We start from the raw sequence: 22331 nt of genomic DNA, 5'->3' as shown, positions 1-22331 counted from the left end.
AAAAAAAAAAAAAAAACCAAAACAAACAATAGAGCAAATGTGGTACTGAAGGTAGCATGAAGATTTCATGAACCTTTTCTTAGTGTCCTGATGGCATATAGAACCTCGATTCTCAGAGCCAATTGATCTGACTTAGGAGGTTGTCCAGAAAATATTTTCTTTCCAAAAGTGTTTTTATTATTTAAAAACAACAATTTTAACATAAATTAATCAGACCATTGTTTAATCTTTAAATAGATAGATAATTTATTAGATAAATTCAAAATAATAAAGAGGAGTTGGGGTACAAAACGGAAACAAGAATATAATTTAATTCTATTTACTTCCTCCTTAATATGTTTTTAAATGTTAACAAATTCAGATAAATTGAAATCATGTATCTTTTCTCATCATAATGCAATAAAACTTAAATCAATAAAAAAATCAATAAAAAAAGGAAATTTCAAACTCATCCATGGATTTCTTATATTTACATAGTGGTCAGTTCTCACATTTTCACATAAGTCTCCAGTCTATGGAGGCTGACACTAATTTTAATTTGGAAATTGATGAAGTAATCTGTGGCTCTAAAATTGATAAATGAAACTGTCTTCACAGTTTGCTTTAAACTACTGTGTTTCAGCACATGACTACACTTAACCATAACTTTTAATGATGCTTTCTGACATATTAAAGTTAATAAAAAACACATGTTTTTTACCTTAGTTTGAATCAACGCCTCTCCCCCATACACTAGTGCACACCTAAGAAGTCAGTAGCTCCTCTCTGGGAGGCCTGCCTTCCCGACTGTGCAGTGTTTTCAGTGTTCAGGGTTAGCTGAGATACTTTCAGATGTGAGCTGAAGGCACCTGTGAATAACTCCACCTATCTGCAGCTTTTGTCTATCTAGTTTAACCTAGTTTAAAAGTTTTGATTCTTCTCAAAGCAGATAGATGCTTCTGCATAAAAAAATCCTAAAAGAACTTATTGTAAATCTTCACTTAGCTTGATTTCAACAGTTCATGGATCAAACAAATAAATGTCATTATCTCAACATGAGTGTGGTTAAAGCAGAAAGAGATCTTGAGTCTATGTATCCTATTTTGAAATTTAAGTTATAGTTATATGATTATTGTCATAATAACTTATATATATATAAGTCATAATATATAACTTATATATATAACTTATATATATATATATATGTTAGAAATTATTACTTGAAAATTCTGGGGATTTGTATAATCATACAAGCTAACACAAATTGAGGACATTTTTTTCTTCAAATGAGCCACATTAGTTTTTTTAATGTACCCCCTCATTGAAAATAGATTTGTTTCTTACATACTATACCCTGACTATGGTTTCCCTCCTTCTACTCCTCCTCATTCCTCCCTACCTCCCCTCTGGACCTAATCCTTTTCAGTCTCTCAAAAAGAAAGACAGGCTTCTCTGTGATGATATTGAAAGATAATAAAACAACAAAAACGATTATATTGGAGTTGTTCAAAACCAACAGGGAAAAGAGCGCAAGGAGAGAACATAAGAATTAGAGACCCACTTGTTCACACACTCAGGAATCACATAGGAACACTACACTGGAAGCCATAATGTGAATGCACAGGACCTGATACAGATACTTGCAGGCTCTAGTACCTGAGTTGAGATGAGCTTTGATTATGTTGATTTAGAGAGCCTTGTTTCTTGGTGTCCTGCATCTCCTCTGGCTGTTAGACTTTTTCTACCTTCTCTTCTTGAGGGATTTCCTGAGCCCTGAGTGGAGAGATTTGATGGAGACATCCCATAGGGCTGAGTGTTCCAAGGTCTCTCACTCTCTGTGCCACCATGTTCTCTTCCAGGCAGGATTCCATTGGTAATCAGAATCTGGCTGGGTTGGTATTTACATCTGTCCTCTGGTAGTGTGCAGAGTACCTTCTTGCAACCAAGACCTAATGTAGGGGTGAAGGTGCCCTGTGGACACACCAAATCAATTTCTCCTTGTACAATGAGGAGAACCTCCTTGTGCTTATGTTATCTTCAGCAATGTAGCCTCGCTGCCACTTTGTGCAGAGCAACCACCTATTCCCTTGGAGATAGCCTGAGTTGTTTGGGGATTTCCATGGGACCCCTTTGGCCATCTACACAGCTAGATATAATTCAGTTCCAGTAGTGATAGCTTCATTTAGTGACAATAGATGAGCCAAACTATTTTGTGTTACTCATTTTACGAAGTTGCTTACCAAGTAATAAAAAAAAAACCAATAATATGTAAATTTCACCCATTTGTAGCCACAAGAATTGGTGAGTTGCTGTTAAAGATATAAACTATTATATGTTGTAAATTATCATAGAACACTGAATGCTAGAATGTATATTTGTGTATAATTTATATACATATTTAAATTAAATAAGCTAAGTTAAAGTAGCCATATCCTTTTGTATACTAGGTTTTCAAATAACTTTAAAATCAAAATTATATTCCAAAAATTGTCTTATGTTGTTAAATCACTTTTCAAACAAGGAAATTTAGTATCCTAAAACACAGTGGAATATTTGTGTTATATTAACACATAAAGCCTTTGGGTGCGCATATACAGGATGTGAGTGTGTGTGTTTCTGTCTGTCTTTGAGTGGATATCAGTCTGTACAGTCTTACTTCACTTATTGCTGGTTGTTTGACATCTTGATTCCCAAATTATGAGGACAGCAAAAGACATATTAAACTCTCTTGCACCCTCTGTTGTTAATTTGGAGGAACGCTGCACGTACATTCCAAGATTATATTGTCATTACACTTATTTCCTTTTAAAATTAAAGCTTTCTTTACTACATTTTTTATTAGATGTTTTCTTATTTACAATATCTCCTTTCCCAGGTTCCCCTCCAGAAGGAAAGAGAGAAAGAAAGAAAGAAAGAAAGAAAGAAAGAAAGAAAGGAAGGAAGGAAGGAAGGAAGGAAGGAAGGAAGGAAGGAAGGAAGGAAGAGAAAATAAAATAAGAAAAAAAGTAAAATAAAATAAAAACTAAAACAATCCCCTGTTCCCTCCCCCCTTCCCCTGCTCACCATCCCACCCCCTCCTGCTTACAGGCCCTGGCATTCCCCTACACTGGGGCATAGAACCTTCACAGGGCCAAGGTCATCTCCTCCCATTGATGACCGGCTTGGCCATCCTCTGCTATACACATGCTGCTGGGGCCATGAGTCCCCCCATGTGTATGTACTCTTTGGTTGGTGTTTTAGTCACTTGGAACTCTGAGGGTACTAGTTAGTTCATATTGTTGTTCCTCTTAAGGGGCTGCAAACCCTTCAGCTCCTTGGGTCCTTTCTCTAGCTCCTTTGTTGGGGACCCTGTACTCAGTCCAATGGATGGCTGTGAACCTCTACTTCTGTATTAGTTGGGTACTGTCATAGCCTCTCAGGAGACAGCTATATCAGGCTCCTGTCAGCCAGCACTTGCTGGCATCCACAATAGTGTCTACATTTGATGATTGAATATGGGAAGGATTCCCAGGTGGAGCAGTCTCTGAATTGTCCTTCCTTTCTTTACTACATTTAAAAGCAAATTAACATTAGTAATAGAGTAACATTTGCTTGTAGTTTTTATTTGGTGTTTTCTTATCCCATAGATATGCTTTTAGCATGTCACAGTTTAAATGAAGGATGAGTTTCTGGTGTCTGATTTCTCCTGGCTATAAGTTGTAAGCACCTCCAAATGTTTTACATTAATAAAAATTCCTATAGGACATAGCATATTTTCTGTACAACTTTTAGAATTACAAATGCTGGTACACGCGTGTGCATCTGTGTGTGTGTGTGTGTGTGTATGTGTGTAAACTTTTCAAAAGTTGTTTACTCCAAAATAAGAATTTAAAACATCTATATTAAAATTGAGAATGTGTTACTGCAAGGAATATATGTTGTCATAATCATTTACTATAAATAATTTCAACTGTAAGTTTGAAAGGACAAAGCTGTTTTTCCCACTTCAAAACTTTATTGACTTTTCCCTGTGTAACAAATTCTGATATTTTCACAGATATCACTAGGAAAACAATTTCATTCCTTATGAGGTATGTTTTTGAGAAGGAAAATCTGCTTTTTGTTTCCTTATTAAAATATTTTGCACCTTGGAAATTACACTTAATGTGGCATTTTCTCAGGTGACAACTACAAACTATAGAAAATATACAAAATGTTTGCAACATCTTATAATAAAATATGGCTGTCGAGAAAAAAGCTAGACATGGTGTTGTGATTAAACCTACCAGAAGAAGTAGCCCCCTCTGCATGGCCAGTTCTAGGCCAGCCGAGCTCCACAGTGAGACACTCAAAAAGAAGCCGAAAAACGAAGCAAATAAAAGCCCCATAACTTTTCTTATTTGAATGATTTTTTTAAATATTCATTTTTATAAAATCCAGCTGAAATGAACAAGAATTATGTATGTGATTTTTATTTCAATAATTGCAATCTTTAGTTTTTAGGATGAGGAAGAATCTGACTCTCAGTGTATCACAATAATGCTTGTGTACTGGTTGTGCAATGACACACATGAAGGGTCTGCAAGCTGTTGTCGAGCATCAAATACAGGAAAATTATGTTTAATGACTGAGAGACTATTTCTTTTATCATTTCAGATTATGATAATGCTATTAATTTTAAGAGAAATAAGATGTTCTATGCGTAATCTTATCCTTGTCAAAGAGTTAGCTTATACACAACTATAATAATCATAAACACTTACCTTTTTTTAAAAAAAAATAATTTGTCATCCTTTTTTTTAAATCCATCAGTGAGTGCATACCATGTGTATTCTTTTGTTATTGGGTTACATCACACGGGATATTTTCTAGATCCATCAATTTGCCTGCAAATTTCGTGAAGTCATCGTTTTTAATAGTTGAGTAGTACATCCTTGTGTAAATGTACTACATTTTCTGTATCCATTCCTTTGTTGAGGGGCATCCGGGTTATTTCCAGATTCTTACTATTATAAATAAAGCTGCTATGAAGATAGTGGAGCATGTAAAAAGTCTTTCTTTATTTCTTTCTTAACCAAGTTATCATTGAGTAGAGCATTTTTCAGCTTCCATGTATATGTGGGCTTTCTGTTGTTTTTGTTGTTATGGAAGACCAGCCATAGTCTATGGTGATCTGATAGGATACATGGGATTATTTCAGTCTTCTTATATCTGTTAAGGCCTCTTTTGTGACCAATTGTATGGTCAAATTTGGATAAGGTACCATGAGGTCCTGAGAAGAAGGTATATTCTTTTGCTTTAGGATGAAATGTTCTATAGATATATGTTAAATCCATTTAGTTCCTAACTTCTGTTTGTTTCACTGTGTCTCTGTTCAGTTTCTGTTTCCATGATGTATCCATTGATGACACTGGGGTGTTGAAGTCTCTCACTATTATTGTGTGAGGTGCAATGTGTGCTTTGAGCTTTAGTAAAGTTTCTTTTATGAATGTTGGTGCCCTTGCATTTGGAGCATAGATGTTCAGAATTGAGAGTTCATCTTGGTTGATTTTTCCTTTGTTGAGTGTAAAGTGTCCTTCCTTATCTTTTTTGATAACTTTTGGTTGAAGGTCAGTTTTATTCAGTATTAGCATGACTACTCTGGTTTGTTTCATGACACCATTTGCTTGAAAAATTGTTTTCTAGGCCTATATTTTGAGGTAGTACTTGTCTTTGTTACTTATTTGTATTTCTTGTATGCAGCAAAATGCTGGGTTTTGTTTATGTATCCAGTCTGTTAGTCTATGTCTTTTTATTGGGGAATTGGGTCCATTGATGTTAAGAGATATTAAGGGCCGGGCGGTGGTGCCGCACGCCTTTAATCCTAGCACTTGGGAGGCAGAGACAGATGGATTTCTGAGTTCGAGGCCAGCCTGGTCTACAGAGTGAGTTCCAGGATAGCCAGGGCTATACAGAGAAACCCTGTCTCAAAAAAAAAAAAAAAAAAAAAAAAGAAAAAGAAAAAGAAAAAGAGATATTAAGGAAAAGTAATTGTTGCTTTCTCTTTTTTTTTTTTGTTGTTACAGTTGGAATTCTGTTCATGTGACTCTCTTCTTTTAGTTTTGTTGGAAGATTACTTTCTTGTTTTTTTTAGGATGTAGTCTTCCTCCTTGTGTTAGAGTTTTCCATCTATTATCCTTTGTAGGGCTGGATTTGTGGAGAGATATTGTGTAAATTTTGTTTTGTCATGGAATATCTTGTTTTCTCCATCTATGGTAATTGAGAGTTTTGCTGGGTATAGTAGCCGAGGCTGGCATTTGTGTTCTTGTAGGGTCTGTATGACATCTGCCCAGGATCTTCTAGCTTTCATAGTCTCTGGTGAAAAGTCTGGTGTAATTCTGATAGGTCTGCCTTTATATGTTACTTGACCTTTTTACCTTACCGCTTTTAATATTCTTTGTTTAGTGCATTTGGTGTTTTGATTATTATGTGACAGGAGGAATTTCTTTTCTGGTCCAGTCTGTTTGCAGTTCTGTAGGCTTCTTGTATGTTCATGGGCATCTCTTTTTTTAGGTTAGGGAAGTTTTCTTCTATAATCTTGTTGAAGATATTTACTCCCATTACATTGGGAGTCTTCACTCTCTTCTATACCTATTATCCTTAGGTTTGGTCTTCTCATTACATCCTGGATTTCCTGGATGTTTTGGGTTAGGAGCTTTTTGGTTTTTGCATTTTCTTTGACTGTTGTGTCCATGTTTTCTATGGTGTCTTCTGACCCTGAGATTCTCTTCTATCTCTTGTATTCTGTTGGTGATGCTTGCATCTATGGCTCCTGATTTCTTTCCTAGGTTGTCTCCCTTTGTGGTTTCCTTATTGTTTCTATTTCCATTTTTAGATCCTGGATGGTTTTGTTCAATTCCTTCACCTGTTGTGTTTTTCTGTTATTCTTCAATGATTTTGTTTTTCCTTTTTAAAGACTTCTACCTGTTTACCTGTCTTCTGCTGTATTTCTTTAAGGGAATTGCTTATGTCCTTCTGAAAGTCCTTTATCATCATCATGAGGTGTGATTTTACATCAGAGTCTTGCTTTTCTGGTGTGTTGTGGTATCCAGGGCTTGCTGTGGTGTGAGAACTGGGTTCTGATGATGCCAAGTAGCCATGGTTTCTGCTGCTTATATTCTTGCACTTGCCTCTTGCCATTTGGTTATCTGTGGTGTTAGCTGGTCTTCCTGTTTCTAGAAGTGTGTGTGTTTGTCATCCTTTTTGGATGTTGAAATATGTTTTATGTTTAAATCAAGTAATCAGAATCACCTTGGCAAGATACTTTGAAAAAGTGTCGTATTAAAATGTTCAGCAAGTTAAGTAAGTATCATCCTTAACATTTGAATGTACTGGTCAGAGATATTCAGATCTTAGGAATAATTAGCAGTCTCATGTGAAACAACACAAGGCTGCCACAGAAATTTCATCTCCCTTTTCATGAGCCATTTAATGAGTGGCATAATTATGGAATCAGAGTACCTTAGTATTGCCTACAAAAATTTAAATCTCATTTTTAAACTGAAATCTTTACAGTTGCTATTTGATATAACCAGGTCTACTGTTCTAATCTTAGGAAAACTGATATATCACTAAATTATTAAGTTGTTAAATGTGATATGATGTTGAAAGTTACATTGTAGGGACTAGAACTATAAAACCTAGTTATATTCTGGTCCTAATTTGATTTGAAGAAGAAGTAATATATTTAATCATGTACTGCTTCATGACCACAGTATTTTAAAATATGTTTTTAATGAAGTAAACTACCAAATTTCTAAGTATAAGATGTTTTTAACTGGGGTCTTGCTAACTTTTAAAATAGTTTAAAATTTTAATTTCTTCTTTAATATTGATTCAGATATGTACATACATACATACATATATATATTCTAAATATGATTTCACAAATATTCTTGTTTTTATGTACAAACATTTTTATTATAGAAAACACATGTCTTTTGTTGAAATTTCTCTCTAGGCTTTGTATTGTTTAGTTTTTCACCATTCAAATATAATATCAAACATGTTAAAAACATGTTTTGGAAGAAATGTTAAGGTGTACTGGAAGCTTCCTTAAAAGTCTCCCCATCTCCCTTGTGTGTTTCCCTTTGCTGTCTGCTTTTGAGACTGCTGGATAGTGGCACAGCTTTCAGCTTTGTTCTCTACTTCTACCCCTTTAACTAGACTGCTGCTTAGAAAGGAGACCTACTCCTTAACAAAAGAGTGCCTTTTACATAAATATCAGCATTTGATTAAATGGTTTATAATTTCCCATGTTTTTGTGATCCATGTATGAAATTTAACAAAAGTTATAATACTTTATTATGCCTGTTAGTAGACTTTGTCAGTCTCCTACCAAAATTAAAAGCTTTGTATTGGTTTGTATTTTGATCTACACATGAGTTTTTAACCTAAAAGCTCTGAGTACAAACATAATTGGGAAGATAGGAAAGGGCAGGATATATATCTATTGTTTTAAAATTCTTTACTGTGATACTACATAGAGCTGTCACACAGTGCTTTTTAATGGAAATACTCAGTTTTGCAATGTCTGCTATTTCAATGTTTCTATTTTTGTCTCTAGGAGATTCATGTCAAAATGGAAGAGGAGCAAATTCTACCTTAGACTCTGAAAGGACATTTAATTCATATATGTAAGTGAAAATTACATACATTCACAGTTTTTGTTATAAGTTATGTTTACAAAATACCATATTGGACACATACTTCTATAGACTTCTAGCCATAGAATGGTAGGAACTAAAAACCATGCCTTTAGAATATCCAGTATATAAAGGAATTTGTGCTACACGACAGCCTGCAAGGTTAAGAAACAACAGAAACATAGTATTTTAAGTTCTTACATGCATATTTTATCTTTTTGTCTTGCTAATTTTACACAAACTTAGATTTTGGTTAAGTAAATGTTTATTAATTTTCTACCTTATTACATGAAAACCAAAGAAAAAGAAAGATTATTTCCAGAAACATTTGAAAATTTGTATAATGGAACCAAAATATTTAAGTTCTGATTTTCCTTGTAGGATACCCCTTGCAATTTCAGTAATAGTGTATTTAAGCATTATAAGTGGCCAGTAGATAAATGAAAAGAGTATTTAATCATAATGATATACATTATTTTGATAAGTAATTATTTAGTTCTAATGATGTGTCCCAGTGCTTTGAAACATGCTTACACACTGTACACTTGACAATACATTTGCATACTGAGTGAGCTTCCATAGAAAGATACCAAATTTACTCAGTGATCTTTTAATGTATTTATTTATAGACCTACTTCATTTAACTCATTGGAAGTGTGTCATTTATTTCTTCAGGTTACAGGCACGCTGTTAGCAAGGGTCTTGTATATTGGAGGCACTGGTAGGAATGTCGTAAATAGTACTGTATTACAATCTGTTTGCATTTGACCTTCTCATTTCATAGTTGTGGTTTGTATAAGTTATCCACTGGTCAGTTGTCACTGATAGTACAAAAGACTTCTGTGCCCACAGTGTTGTAGAGGAATGCTGTCACAGCTTTGAAGCTTGTATATTGCCACTGTGTTTTTATTATACTCATCTTACATTTATATGCTGCATTCTCCACATCCTCCTTTTAGTCTTAAAGTATAATGTGTGAAATTATGCTTGAAATATGGCATACTAAATAATAGATAAAATTGTCAATTGGGCATGCCATTGCTGATCAAAATAAATAAGAAAGTTGAGTATAAAAGAAAACTATATGCTACCCTTAGCATAGAAATGAGGAATATTCATACATGTAAAATCTCTAGTTATGATAGAATTTTTTAAAGTACAATTTGAAATGAGGAAACAAATGGAAAAAAGATATTGCAAAGAAAAGTAAGGCATTTCCTCCTTATCTGTATATATTTTATTAATAAATGTTACAATTACATTCATATTTTAACTCATGATAAAAAAATATTTTAATTTAAATATAGAGTTGTTTTATAGTTTATGCTGTCCCTGAATTGTTCAGAGTTTAAAATATTTCATTGAATGTTAATTTTGTTTTGAAAAAGAACTATTGTTACAACTTATTGCATAGTGAGTACTTTTGTTAACTAAATATCTTTAATTAATGTCCATCATTGTTATAATCTTAAGACATTCACTTTTATAATTTAAAAGCACAAGGTAAAAAGATCAACTGGTATAGTTTATGAAAGTAGGTTTTTGATAGTTGGCAAGGCAATGCTGCTATTAAGTAGTATTATTATATTTAAGGTGTGAAATTAGGTATTTCTTTTTACCCTGTAGGCAATAGCTCTTATAATATAATTAACTTATTTTTGAATTTGACATTAGGTTAAATGTAGAATTCATTGAAACACAGCTCTAGGGTATATGTTCATATTTATTTTTACTGACTAAAACCAGAAATTCTTGCAGAATTGCACTAAAGGAGTAGCAGAATCTGAATTAAAATTTACTTTTGAAAATGTGAATTTTTTTGTTATCATTATAGCTCATTTAAACTAACGTGAAATAGTTTACCAGACGAATCTATATGTATTTTTACAAGTTTGCCTTGTCTAAACTGCTCAGATATCTTTTTGTTCTTATTATATTGTGTGTGTGTTTGTTTTTGAGAGACTTGGCTGGTGTGCACTACTATGTAGACCAGGCTGGCCCTGAACTCACAGAAATCTACCAACCTACAACTCCATAGTGCTGGTGTTAAAGGCATGTACTACCATACTTGACTATAAATCTGTATAGTTAAGACAATTGATCCTTTGAATCTAGCACAAGCATTCTCATGCTGCTTCCTAAGATAAGTACAGCTGTAGAATGGCTACGCACTGTTTAACACGTCTCTCTCCCACGAGTATTTAAAGGACTGAGAGAAAGAATATGAATGAAAGCTTGTAGACGATGGCAGCATGAAGGCAATTCCTTATGATCAGCACTGTCAGCTGCTGCTGTCCCTGCCTCATTTCATCAGTGGGCTCTGCCCCCTTTCTATCGTCAGTCTTGCACTGGGCACTGTAATCTCGGGAGTGTTTGTCTTTCGTACTCAAAGCTTGCACACCCCAGACAGCACACTAAGCTAAGCTCCATCTCCTGCACACGTTTTACTTTTTGTTGGAGACAAGGTCCTAATGTGTTACCTCAGCTGGTCTCGAACTTTGTGATGCTCCTGCTGCAGGCTCTCATGGAACTGAAATTCCAGACTTGTCACAGCAGGATTCCAACCTCCCTTTTTGTTACTGTTTTATTGTAAAATTAAATTGCCAAGTTTTAAGAATTCCTAGTTTGTGGAGCTTGCTACTTTAAAAAAAGTATCTAAATACTGTATATTGACTGAAATAATGACTGCAAATGCCTTGATTACAATGAGCAGTTCTTCTGCGTGCACACTTTGAAGTGTGGGGAATGGACTTGACATGAGAAGTGTCAAGTGGTCAGGGCTGAATATTAATTACTCTTATGTTCCAACAGTGTTACTGTCAGTTCTGTCATCATCAAACTTTAGGTATTGATTGTATAATGGAACATAACTTCTATTTTTTTTGTTGTCTTGTGTGAGGCTGGCTCTTTCTTTGTTGTCCCGGATGTGTTTCAACTCTCTGTGTGGACCAGGCTGATCTTGAACACTCAGTGAACCACCTGTGTCTCCCTAGTACTAGGATGAAAGGCTTTTAAATCTATCATTCCCAGTTTAAAAGGAATCTTGCAGCTCAGTCTCTGAAACAGAGTGTTTCCCATTACCTCTGTGCAACTAATACTGTTAATATCACAAATTAATATCTGGAAGTAGAGTAAGTAAGTTTTGAAATTTAAAACTCCGGGGGCACTAAGTATAGGCTTTGTGCCTAATGCTTACGTAGATGCTTTACAAAATCGCCAGGTTTTACTTGGCATTTGTATCTTTATGTAGTCTTCCTTTGATAATTCAAATAGATTATAGTTACAATTAGTTCGTAAAATTCAAGTAAGATTATTATGCAATGTCTTATTTTAGAAATTTTAGTTAGAATTTGATTATATATCTCCTAACCATTTAATATGGGAAATTTTTAAAAACTGAGAAGATATTATTGATTTTATAGATCATATTTTATACTTTTTAAAGACCAATGTTAATATCCTCTGTCAGATATTCATCTTTCTTTATTTCTTCTATAACCAATAAAAGAGAATCTTGCAGAATATGGGATAAGATAATTTCTCCAAGTTCTGAGAAGATGCCTAACAGGCTATGTAGCAGGAGGTCACATTGTAAAAGAGATATTCGGTCTCCACTCAACACCTCTTCTCAAGGGAAGCTGACCTTCTCCTTGACAAAAGAAGTAAGCCCATCGCCAGCACATAGGAATTCAGTCTATTAAATTAATCTGTTTAGCTGTAGTACCAGCTGCTTGCATGATTTTAATTATCTTATTAGATAATATAAGTGACCTATGAAATAAATAGAAAGTGAACATTTAAAAACTATTACTATGTCTCTAAACATCTTTATTAGATATTTTCTTTATCTACATTTCAAATGATATCTCCTTTCTCTGTTCCCCTCCGTAAAACACCCCTGTTCCCTCTCGCCTCCCACTGCTAACCAACCCACCCTCTCCCATTTCCTGGCCCTCCTGGCATTCCCCTACACTGGGGCATAGAACCATCACAGGACCAAGGACCTCTCCTCCCATTTCTAAATATCCCTTTTAAGAAATAAAATGATGGCTATCTACAAAAGTTCAAAGGATCTCATGTATATCCATATATTTTGTTTAGTTAATGTAGGGCTTTGTTTAGACTTTCAAGATATAATTCCAGTATAGAAAATTATCCTCAGTTATCTGTAAGGCGTAGGTTGGGTTTACTTAGCCAGAAATCTATGGTAAATTTGGCTTACTAGCCAATTTGTTTAAAGAGAACTCAAAACAGTTAGTATTTGCTTAAAAACTGAAAATATTGCATAATTTCATTCATCATCTTATGATTTATAAGTGGCATAGGATGGAATGTTATGTCATTGTGATATGTTTTAAAATAATCATGTACATTATCTTTGATTTTCATTTTCCATAGTTTGTGTGTATCATCAAATTTATTATTTTTCCTATTTAGTTATAACTGGCCCCATTTATGAATGTAGTTTCTTAAGCTATGACATTCAGGAAAGTGTACTACTGGTATTTTTTCTGGATTTTGACAAGTGAATAGTTTCTTAGTAATTTTTTTTTAAAGATTTATTTATTTGTTTGGACACACCAGAAGAGGCCATGAGATCCCATTACAGATGGTTGTGAGCCACCATGTGGTTGCTGGGAGTTGAACTCAGGACCTCTGGAAGAGCAGTCAGTGCTCTTTAACCACCGAGCCATCTCTCCAGCCCCCTAGTAATTTTCAAGTACAGTGTTGCAGACTTTAGTAGACACAATTTTCAAAACCAGTTGATATCCAGTCACAAGTTATAGTCACCAAACAGAAGATAGAAATGATTTAGTTAGAAATCCTGATTTTAAAAAGTTAAATGGTGGTGCATGCCTTTAATCCCAGCACCTGGGAGGCAGAGGCAGGCAGATTTCTGAGCTCGAGGCCAGCCTGGTCTACAGAGTGAGTTCCAGGACAGCCAGGGCTACACGGAGAAACCCTATCTCGAGAAAAAAAAAATTAAATTGATGAAAGTTACTTGGATGAGAAGAAAACTATGAAATACTGTGTGCCTTTGAGAAGGGCTAATAGGTTCTTCACAGGGTCAGAGAGGTGGCTTGTTGGTTAAGGTTCATGAAGACACACTCAGGCCTGTACCTCCTCATTTTCTTCCTTTTTCCTGCTGCCCTCTTCAGAAAAGATCTGTCTTTGTAACTATACCCCGACACTACTCCCACCTGGAGTTGCTTTCTGGTTATCAAAGTTTATAGATTTGTACAACCATGCCTGGCTACATTATGGTGCTTAAATTATTAGTAATATTGTCAATTATTGTGAATAAAAAAGACATTTAGTTGTGTTTTTAATTTGTCCTCAAAACCAGTGTATAGTATATTCCTAATGAGCATTATCGAAGCTACTATAAAGGGCACTTTCTACCTTCTTGTATCTTACTTCATCTCTTATTGAAAACAATAAATAAAACAATATTAGTTGTCTTCATTATCACTATTTTCAGAGTTGCTCATTATTCTCAGTATGGTGTGTTCTATAGATAACTCAGGCAAAAGGAATTACAGATTTGTTCTTTTCCACTTAAAGTTAAGTCTTTTGTGAACATTCTTCCAATCACTGTGTCCAAATTAAGCCAAAACTTTATCACAAAGATGTTTATGCATCCTATGTATAATAAATAACTTGGATAATTTAGTGCTAGAGGGCCATGCCTCTCAGTGGAATGACAGCAAAGCGTGGGCTGACAAACATGGAAGGGGCAAACATTTACATACTTGTAATTCAAAAATCTGTCTCTAATAACACTCTAGGAATATTATTTTGCTCATCTTGTTACTTTTAAGGATGTATATTAATCTTTTAAGATCAATTTACAGGGACTGGAGAGATGGCTCAGTGGTTAGGAGCACTGGCTGCTCTTATAGAGGTCCTCAGTTCAATTCCCAGCCACCACATGGTGGCTCACAACCATCTGTAATGAGGTGTGATCCCATCTTCTGGCATGCAGTTGTACATGCAGATAAAACACTCAGATACCTAAAGTTAATAAAATAATAAATCATTTTTTTAAAAAAAGATCAATTGGCTTGTTAGAATACCAAATATATCAGAGGTCAGTCTAAATCCTCCATCTTTCCCCGTCATCTTCCCGTCACTTTTCATTCCTCAGACCTTGGTGTCCTGGGTACTTAAGGCAATTACACTATGGGAAATAGAAGATGAAGATTTTCTTAGGATTCCTATGTATTTTATTGTGAATCTACAATTAAATTAAGCAATATCAGTTCTTTAAAATTTATAGGTGACTTAGGAAATCAACTATTACCACTTAATCAAACCCAATATTACCACTTAATCCCCTTTACTATTTTTTTGTTTAAGTATGGTAAACAAATTCTGGTTTCTAATTACTTCATTTTTACAATTGAGTTTTAAGCAGCAACTGTGTCATGTGTAAGGAGCATACCAATGAATTTAATGTGTGGAACCAGGACACCTACCATCCATAAGTAACTTTATTACTACTTCAGCTTTCCTTTCTTCTTTTAAATTTCCTGTATGTTTTAATCATCTTTCATTTGGTAAAGTTGATCTTTAAGATGAAAATATATTAGTATTTTAAGAATCATATTTACACACAGTTACCCATAGTTGAAATAAGAATTTTTTTTTTTAAATCTTATTGTTGAGTGTAGTTTTAAATACCTACTCCTGACTTAGCCCAAGGAGCTGTGCCCCTCCCATATCAGCCCCTCCGGCTACCTTATGTCCCAGCTGGCTTAGCTCAGGGTATATGTCAATTAACCCCAGCCATGCTTCCTTTTCTGATTGCCTTTGCTCTGGCTTGGCTCTGAGACCACCTGCTGCCAGCCCTAACCCAGCCTCTCTCTCTCTTCCAGGCTTTGCTCTACTAGAGGTCACATTACTTGACCACACCCAAGACCCTAGATTCCACGGATAAAGTACACACAGACCGCTTTATATTTTAGACCTTGCTGGCTAAGCACAGTTGCTGGGCGCAGAATCTGCTGCCTAGGAAGGCATTACTTCATCAATTATTATCTCCCTTTCTCCTCCTGCCCTAAACTTAGTGGCTTGCATCACCTAGCCCCTCCAATATCCTTGGCTCCAGCCCACAATGGAGGCTACAGGTCCTACCTGCCCCAGATCTTACATGTGCTACTTTTTCAGAGGCCTAGCAGAAAATGCCCCTTCCCTGTTTCCCTGCATCTGGTTTCTCTCTGGGACCCGGAAGTCCTGCCTGTACCTTCCACCCAGCAATTAGCTCTCAGCCAGGGCATTCTATTGTTGTGGTGGTGATTGCTTGCCTTTGTGTTGTTTTGTTGTGTCTTTTGAGACAGTATCTTCCTTTTGTAGCTCTGACCAGCATGGATATCACTATGCAGACCATATTGGACTCTACCTTATAATTCTGCTTCCTCTGCTAATCAAGATATTTTTATTTTATGTTAGTGCAGCCGAACTCTATCTGTGCCTATCTATAATCTGTTTTCTCTCTGAACTAATTATTGATCATTTGTGGCTTTAAAAATATGTTCTACTTTTTAAATTTTTAATTGATTTATTTGTAGCCATATGTTAATAGCTCACACTAATTTGAATTTGTGTGTGACAGTTTTTAATTTTCTTTTTTTTCATGAATTCCTTCAGGCCTATTTTATTATCAAGAGGCAGACTTTAGGTTTGTTTATTTCTACAGTTAGTTGTAAGTCCCCTCATGTAAACCTATGTAAGTGTTTAATTTTGAAAAGACCAGCATTAATTTGAAACCAGAGGGTAAGCTACATTGTGTCCCCCTATACTGAGAGTCCCTTCCCTTAGATACATGATTGGTTTGATTTGAATTCACAACTGATACATATGCTGTTAGCCCTACAAGTCGCTGTTGATACATGTGCATGGTTTAATGTTTACATGTATGATGTTAAAAAATCAGCTAGCTGTTTGATCAGTAATTTACTTGAGGTGTAATTTTAGAAAATAAATACCTAAAATTAGAATTTAAGATAGAATTATAAATCTTTGGAAATGTAAAGTCTGTTGACCAGGAGTATCTACTATGTTAGAACTTCAGAATTCTGTTACTTGGGTTTTGTTCAGTCCACAGGTCTGCTCCCCAAGAACCCCATGGTACTCCAGTCTTCTCCATCTGAATAGGCTGAACAAGATTGTGTTTCTATTCAGAGCTTTAAGGGATGGTGAGCATCTGTTAGATGATCAACACAGTGATCTCTCCATTTTCAGTGCCAGCTAGCTGCTGAGGGGACTTACAGAAGGAATTCTACTTTTTCTGCTACTACACCTACGGATGGCATTTCTAACAGCATACCAAAGTAGTGATTGCTACCTAGATCATCCAAAACATATCATATACCAAGCCAAAAGCTTTTGTTTTCTAATTTAGCTACTTTTTGCAACTAAATTTCTAGCTTCAGTACTCTTGAACTGTGTAGTCGATTATTAAGTAAAAAGAGGGGTCCTTGAATGAAAAGCATCAAGATCCCAAAACAATCTGATCATAGAGACAACTAATTACTGTCTAGTGGATGTGTACCATATCTAATTTAGATGTCCAGGACAGAGCAATGACTAACATTTGTATTGGATGGGACAAAATAGTGTGAGATTGGATGACTAATTATTATAGGGCATAATATTTATGAGCTGTTTATTTGGGGAGTTTTCATTTAACACTTTCAGAATGTCAGTAGGCTGGGATATCTGAAAACCATGGGCAATGAAACTGCAAGGAAGGGACTAAAGGACTATCATGTATGCCCTATGGGAGCTGGTGGCTGCTGCCTGAGAGAAACAGTTATGAGAAAGCCTGAAGAAATGGTTCCGTGTTTAAGGGTACTTGCTGCTCTTGCAGAGGGCCTGGTTCAGGTCTCACCAGCCACTCCAGTTCCAGTTCCTGGGCACCCAGTTTCCTCTAGCCCCCAAGCACTATGTACCATGTGGTTCACAGATGTCCATATAGGCAACACTCATAAAATACAAATAAATAATTTTTTAAAAATATACATAAGGGAAACCCACTGAAAATAGAATTGAGCAATTGGAAGTGAACAACAACAAAGCATACCAGTGCTACCATTGAAGATCACGGCTCAGAGCACTTATGTTCATGCTGACGTAACCATGTTCATACTGAATAACAGTGCACACCTATGAAGATCACAGCTCAGACCACTTATGTTCATGCTGACATAACCATGTTCATACTGAATAACAGTGCACACCTATGAAGATCACGGCTCAGACCACTTATGTTCATGCTGACATAACCATGTTCATACTGACATAACACCTATGAAGATCACAGCTAAAAACATTTATGTTCATGCTAGCATAACTGCATAGCTATGAAGATTAAAACCCGTTTATAGTCATGCTAAGGAAAATTAATTTAGAAAGTGGAATGGATAACTATGTGAACAAATTGTTAATTAATGCAGAGACAAAAAACTTTGTTTTTCCAGTACATACAACATCCAGACAAAAATTACACTTGGACCTTTGGAATATTTGGTTAATATCAGCATTTTTCTGTTGAGGGAGGAAGTCATTTCTGTTATTTACATTTTACCACGCCAGACACCTTGGATATCACTCTATTTATGTGTGTCTTTGAGAATGTGTAATTTCATGCCATGCATAGCGGCACACATCTTTATAATTTCAAGAATCGGAAGACAGAGGCAGGAGGATCTCTGTGAGTTCAAGGGACAAGCTGGTCTACATAGTGAGTTTAAGGACAGCTGCGGTTGCTGCGGTTACTTAGACTGAGACCTTGTCTCAGAAACAAACCAAAACGAATTGTGATATTTCTTCCTTTCTTTCTTTGTTTCTTTGTTTCTTTCTTTGTTTCTTTCTTTCTTTCTTTCTTTCTTTCTTTCTTTCTTTCTTTCTTTCTTTCTTTCTCTCTTTCTTTTTTTTAGACAGGTTTTCTCTGTGTAGCCCTGGCTGTCCTGGAACTCACTCTATAGACCAGACTGGCCTCGAACTCAGAAATCCGCCTGCCTCTGCCTCCCAAGTGCTGGGATTAAAGGCGTGTGCCACCACCGCCCGGTGAAATATTTCTTTGTAAGTATACTATTTGCACATTTCTTTTCTGAAAATCCTCAACATGTGTTCCAAAATTTTAACTTTGTTTGAATACCAAGTATGTCCAAAAATTGTCCATTAGGTTGCCCACATGGCAAAGCATGTACCATTCTTCTGAAGTTAAAAAATTCCAAAGCGTGATGTGTTTCTAGTGTGATACCATATCCAGGATACTCCGTTTCTAAGTAAGCAAGATCCTCACTGTCCTTCACCAAGAGATATTTTGGTTTTCACAAACCATATGAAATTGTTTTCCAAAGAACACTAATGCAAACTAATTTAAATGCATCATTTACTTCATAATAAAGTTTATTTTATCACATGAACCATTACGTTTATTTTAAAATTTATTTTCTTGGATCTCTTTAAATTTGTTGCTTTATTTTGTTTTGTTTGGGCTTATGGCACAGATCTTTTTAGTGCTAATGAACAGTAGAGTCAACTGGAGATTTTTCTCTCCTAATATTACTGTGTGTGAAAGAGGAAGGAAGGTGGTGGTGGCAGAATTCTGGGACAGGTGACACAGTGTAGACCAAGGAGCAAAAGAGCACACCCCTGTCTCACTTCTAAGCAGTTGCAGTTTTCATTTAGGATGAGTACATATACCATGTTGTAGCATCACTTACACAGCAGTTTGACCACGTGTATTATTTAGGTTTTGATGGTTGTTTTCTTTCTTCTGGTGTGTTGTGTGAGTTTGTGTCATGTGTGTTAATGTCTTGATATCCCTTGAGCCTTAATAGTGTATGCTTTTAAAACTGAATGTCTGTATGAGTGGCATCCTCAAAACACTCTTAGCTTAATACAAGAACCATGAGCTACATGATGCTATTTAACTTAAAATATGTAGTTCTTCCGTTGTACTAATCAGATTTTAGCTGCTTGGTTGATATATGTAATTATTGTCATGGTGGAAATGAAATACAGAGCATATCTTTTACCTGACAGATTCTTTTAGATAGTGTTCACCTGGAAGTTTTCAAGTAGATGGTAGTTGCTATCTCCTCCTTCTCCTCTACCTCCTCTTCTCATTCTCCTTCTCTTCCTCCTCTTCATCTTATGGAGTATATTGTAGTCTGTGTTCTATTGCTGTTAAATGACACCTTAACCATGACAACTCTTACAATTGGGGATTGCTTACAATTTAGAAGGTTAAAAGTCCATTATCATGGTGAGGAGCATGGTTACATACAGGCTGGCATATTATTGGAGAAGTAGCTAAGAGGTTTACATCCAGATCTGTAGACATCTAGAAAAGAAAGCCACTCAGCCTGGCTTGGTCCCACATGATGTTAAAGCCCACCACCAATGACATATTTCCTTCAATAGGGCTACACCTCCTAGTTCTTTCAAATAGGACCACCATCACTCCTTGGCTAAGCATTCAAATCTATGAGTCTATGAGGGCCATTCTTATATAAACCACCACACAATGTGTCTCTCTCGTGTAGTCTTGGCTGTCCCGGAACCCTCTCTCAACCAGGTTGGCCTTGACCTCATGGAGACCCACCTGTCACTGCCAACTGAGTGTAGGGAGTAAAGACATGTACCACTCCTCCTCACTGTAGTTCTCTTAAATACAAACTGAACTGGAAACTTAAGAGTTCTTTGGAAAGGGGGTTGGATGGTGTTTTGCTGTGGCAAATGTAAAGGAACATTTAGCTGAAACAGACACAGGTGAAGGCATGTTCTGCTAAAGCAAGCACATGATAGGACATGTGATAAAGGAGTCTTTGCTGTCAACACACATGTATTAGTCTGCCTTACATTGTGTAGTTGAGCTGCATTTGTAGGGAGTCCATAGAAAGAAATGCACAAAAATACTTCTGGTGGTGTGCCTGGGATTCTTGCAGCTCCTGCAGGCTGATTGACAGAGTAATGTCGGCTGAGACAGATGCATGTGCTAAGGCAAGACGCATGGTGGACACGTGATGTTTGAAGGGCATGAATAGGACCCAACAGATAGCGAGAGAAGCTGAGCTTGGCTTGCTGATAGAGCTAGCTGTGCAATGCTTGTGGGTCTTGAAACTTTACCCCATCTTTGCTTCCCTGAGAGAAACACAGCCTAGAACTTCTTCTGGCTACGCAGTGCCACCACTGCTTATTCTTATTTTTGAGTGGATGGAGCTGCTGATGCTAACCTGTGAACTGAACTGCCAATTTCCAGACAGCATAGACAGGAGTTGCTCCAAAGAACCTTTCTAACCAGGTCCACTTCCCCTGTATCCTTTTTTTCCCACTACCTCTGGTAGACAGTGGGTTACAATGGAGGTTAAAGCATTTAAGAACTATCATTAAAAATAGGCGATTGAAAAATTAAAGTTACAACAGGCACCTCAGTCATCTATTCATTGCTACTATGTGTTAACCTAGTAACCATCCTACTCCCGGGAAACATCTTAAGACCTAGAGTTGGCTTTTAAATGGGACATTGGATTTTGCTAAACAAGCATCCATGTCAAAATTCATGGAAAAATAGTTTACTTCTAATATTGCAGCTATTCTGTATTTCTTATATAGTGTATGGTACACCAATTAGTCTTCCCTCCCTCTTTTCATTTTCTTTCTTTCCCTTCCTCACTCTCATTTTTAAATATTTTAATATTGCTCAGAGAAGAGCCTCCATGTTTGGATTTCATTAATCATATTTTAAAATTTGACCCATTATTACTAAAACATGTATATAATACATCTTTTGTAAAGTTAGGAAGCTTCTAATACAACTCTTCTTGATTCTTCTTCTAAAAGTATTATTAAATGAGTTTACCAATGTTAATATGACCTTGTATTTAGGATTCCATAAAGAATATGATACATATTTTATCTTTTTAAGTATATTATGGCTATAAGTCTTTAACTATAATTTAACTCACTCCTTTATGTTCTATAGAACATAAAATTAAGCTGGAGATTTCCAGCATTTCTTTATTCCAAACCTGAATCAGCACTTTTCGACACATTCTAGCATGTGTCCATGTATACACTAGCCCTCACCTCTGCCTCAGTGGCACTCACTGCATAAGTTCACCTACAGTTCACCTCGATGTTTAAAGAGATTACTTTAAGCGTGTGGGTAGTTGTCCATTCCATTTTATGTGTATATATGTGTATGTGTATGTATGTATGTATGTATGTATGTATGAATGAATGAATGATATATTCTGATGTTTCATTACAGAGGGGGAGAAAGGCTTGAAGTAAGAGTAACTTCTGAAAAATTCCTGATACAGGAAGCAAGAAGCCCGTAGAGTTACTAATTGCCTTTTAGAGACTCGGAGTTCCCTCATTACCTGTGATTTAAGCTAAAAATGAGGTAATTACAGATAACATGAGTGCTTGTCTGCTTGATCTTGGCACCTGCAGTCCTAGTGTTGCGGCTTGCCACGTCTGGTGCCACACTTTACAGTCTGATGCTGACATACTTAATTTATACTTGCCATATTTCTGTTGATTCTGAGTTAGATGGTTTCTGTTCTGTTTGAATAGTATTTTCAAAATCATTCCTTTAAATGCTATTAACATACAATACTGGAATTATGATATACTCCTTTAGCTGCTAGGATTCCTCATTATATTTTTATA

The 22331-nt window shown here is 35.9% G+C and overlaps 1 protein-coding gene across 7 annotated transcripts in view; it reads left to right on the top strand.

Moving 5' to 3' along the window:
• Tbc1d5 (TBC1 domain family member 5) overlaps positions 1-22331 on the top strand; it is a 518011-nt gene that overhangs the window by 243876 nt on the left and 251804 nt on the right. For all 7 annotated transcript variants that reach the window (XM_031348347.1, XM_031348346.1, XM_031348344.1 and 4 more), the window contains one exon: positions 8564-8633. In XM_031348347.1, coding sequence (XP_031204207.1) covers positions 8564-8633 — 70 coding nt within the window. The remainder of the gene's footprint in view (positions 1-8563; positions 8634-22331) is intronic.

The sequence above is a fragment of the Mastomys coucha genome, unplaced genomic scaffold (assembly GCF_008632895.1).
Source record: "Mastomys coucha isolate ucsf_1 unplaced genomic scaffold, UCSF_Mcou_1 pScaffold3, whole genome shotgun sequence".
Classification (NCBI taxonomy): domain Eukaryota; kingdom Metazoa; phylum Chordata; class Mammalia; order Rodentia; family Muridae; genus Mastomys; species Mastomys coucha.
This window is presented reverse-complemented; position numbering and strand designations above follow the sequence as displayed.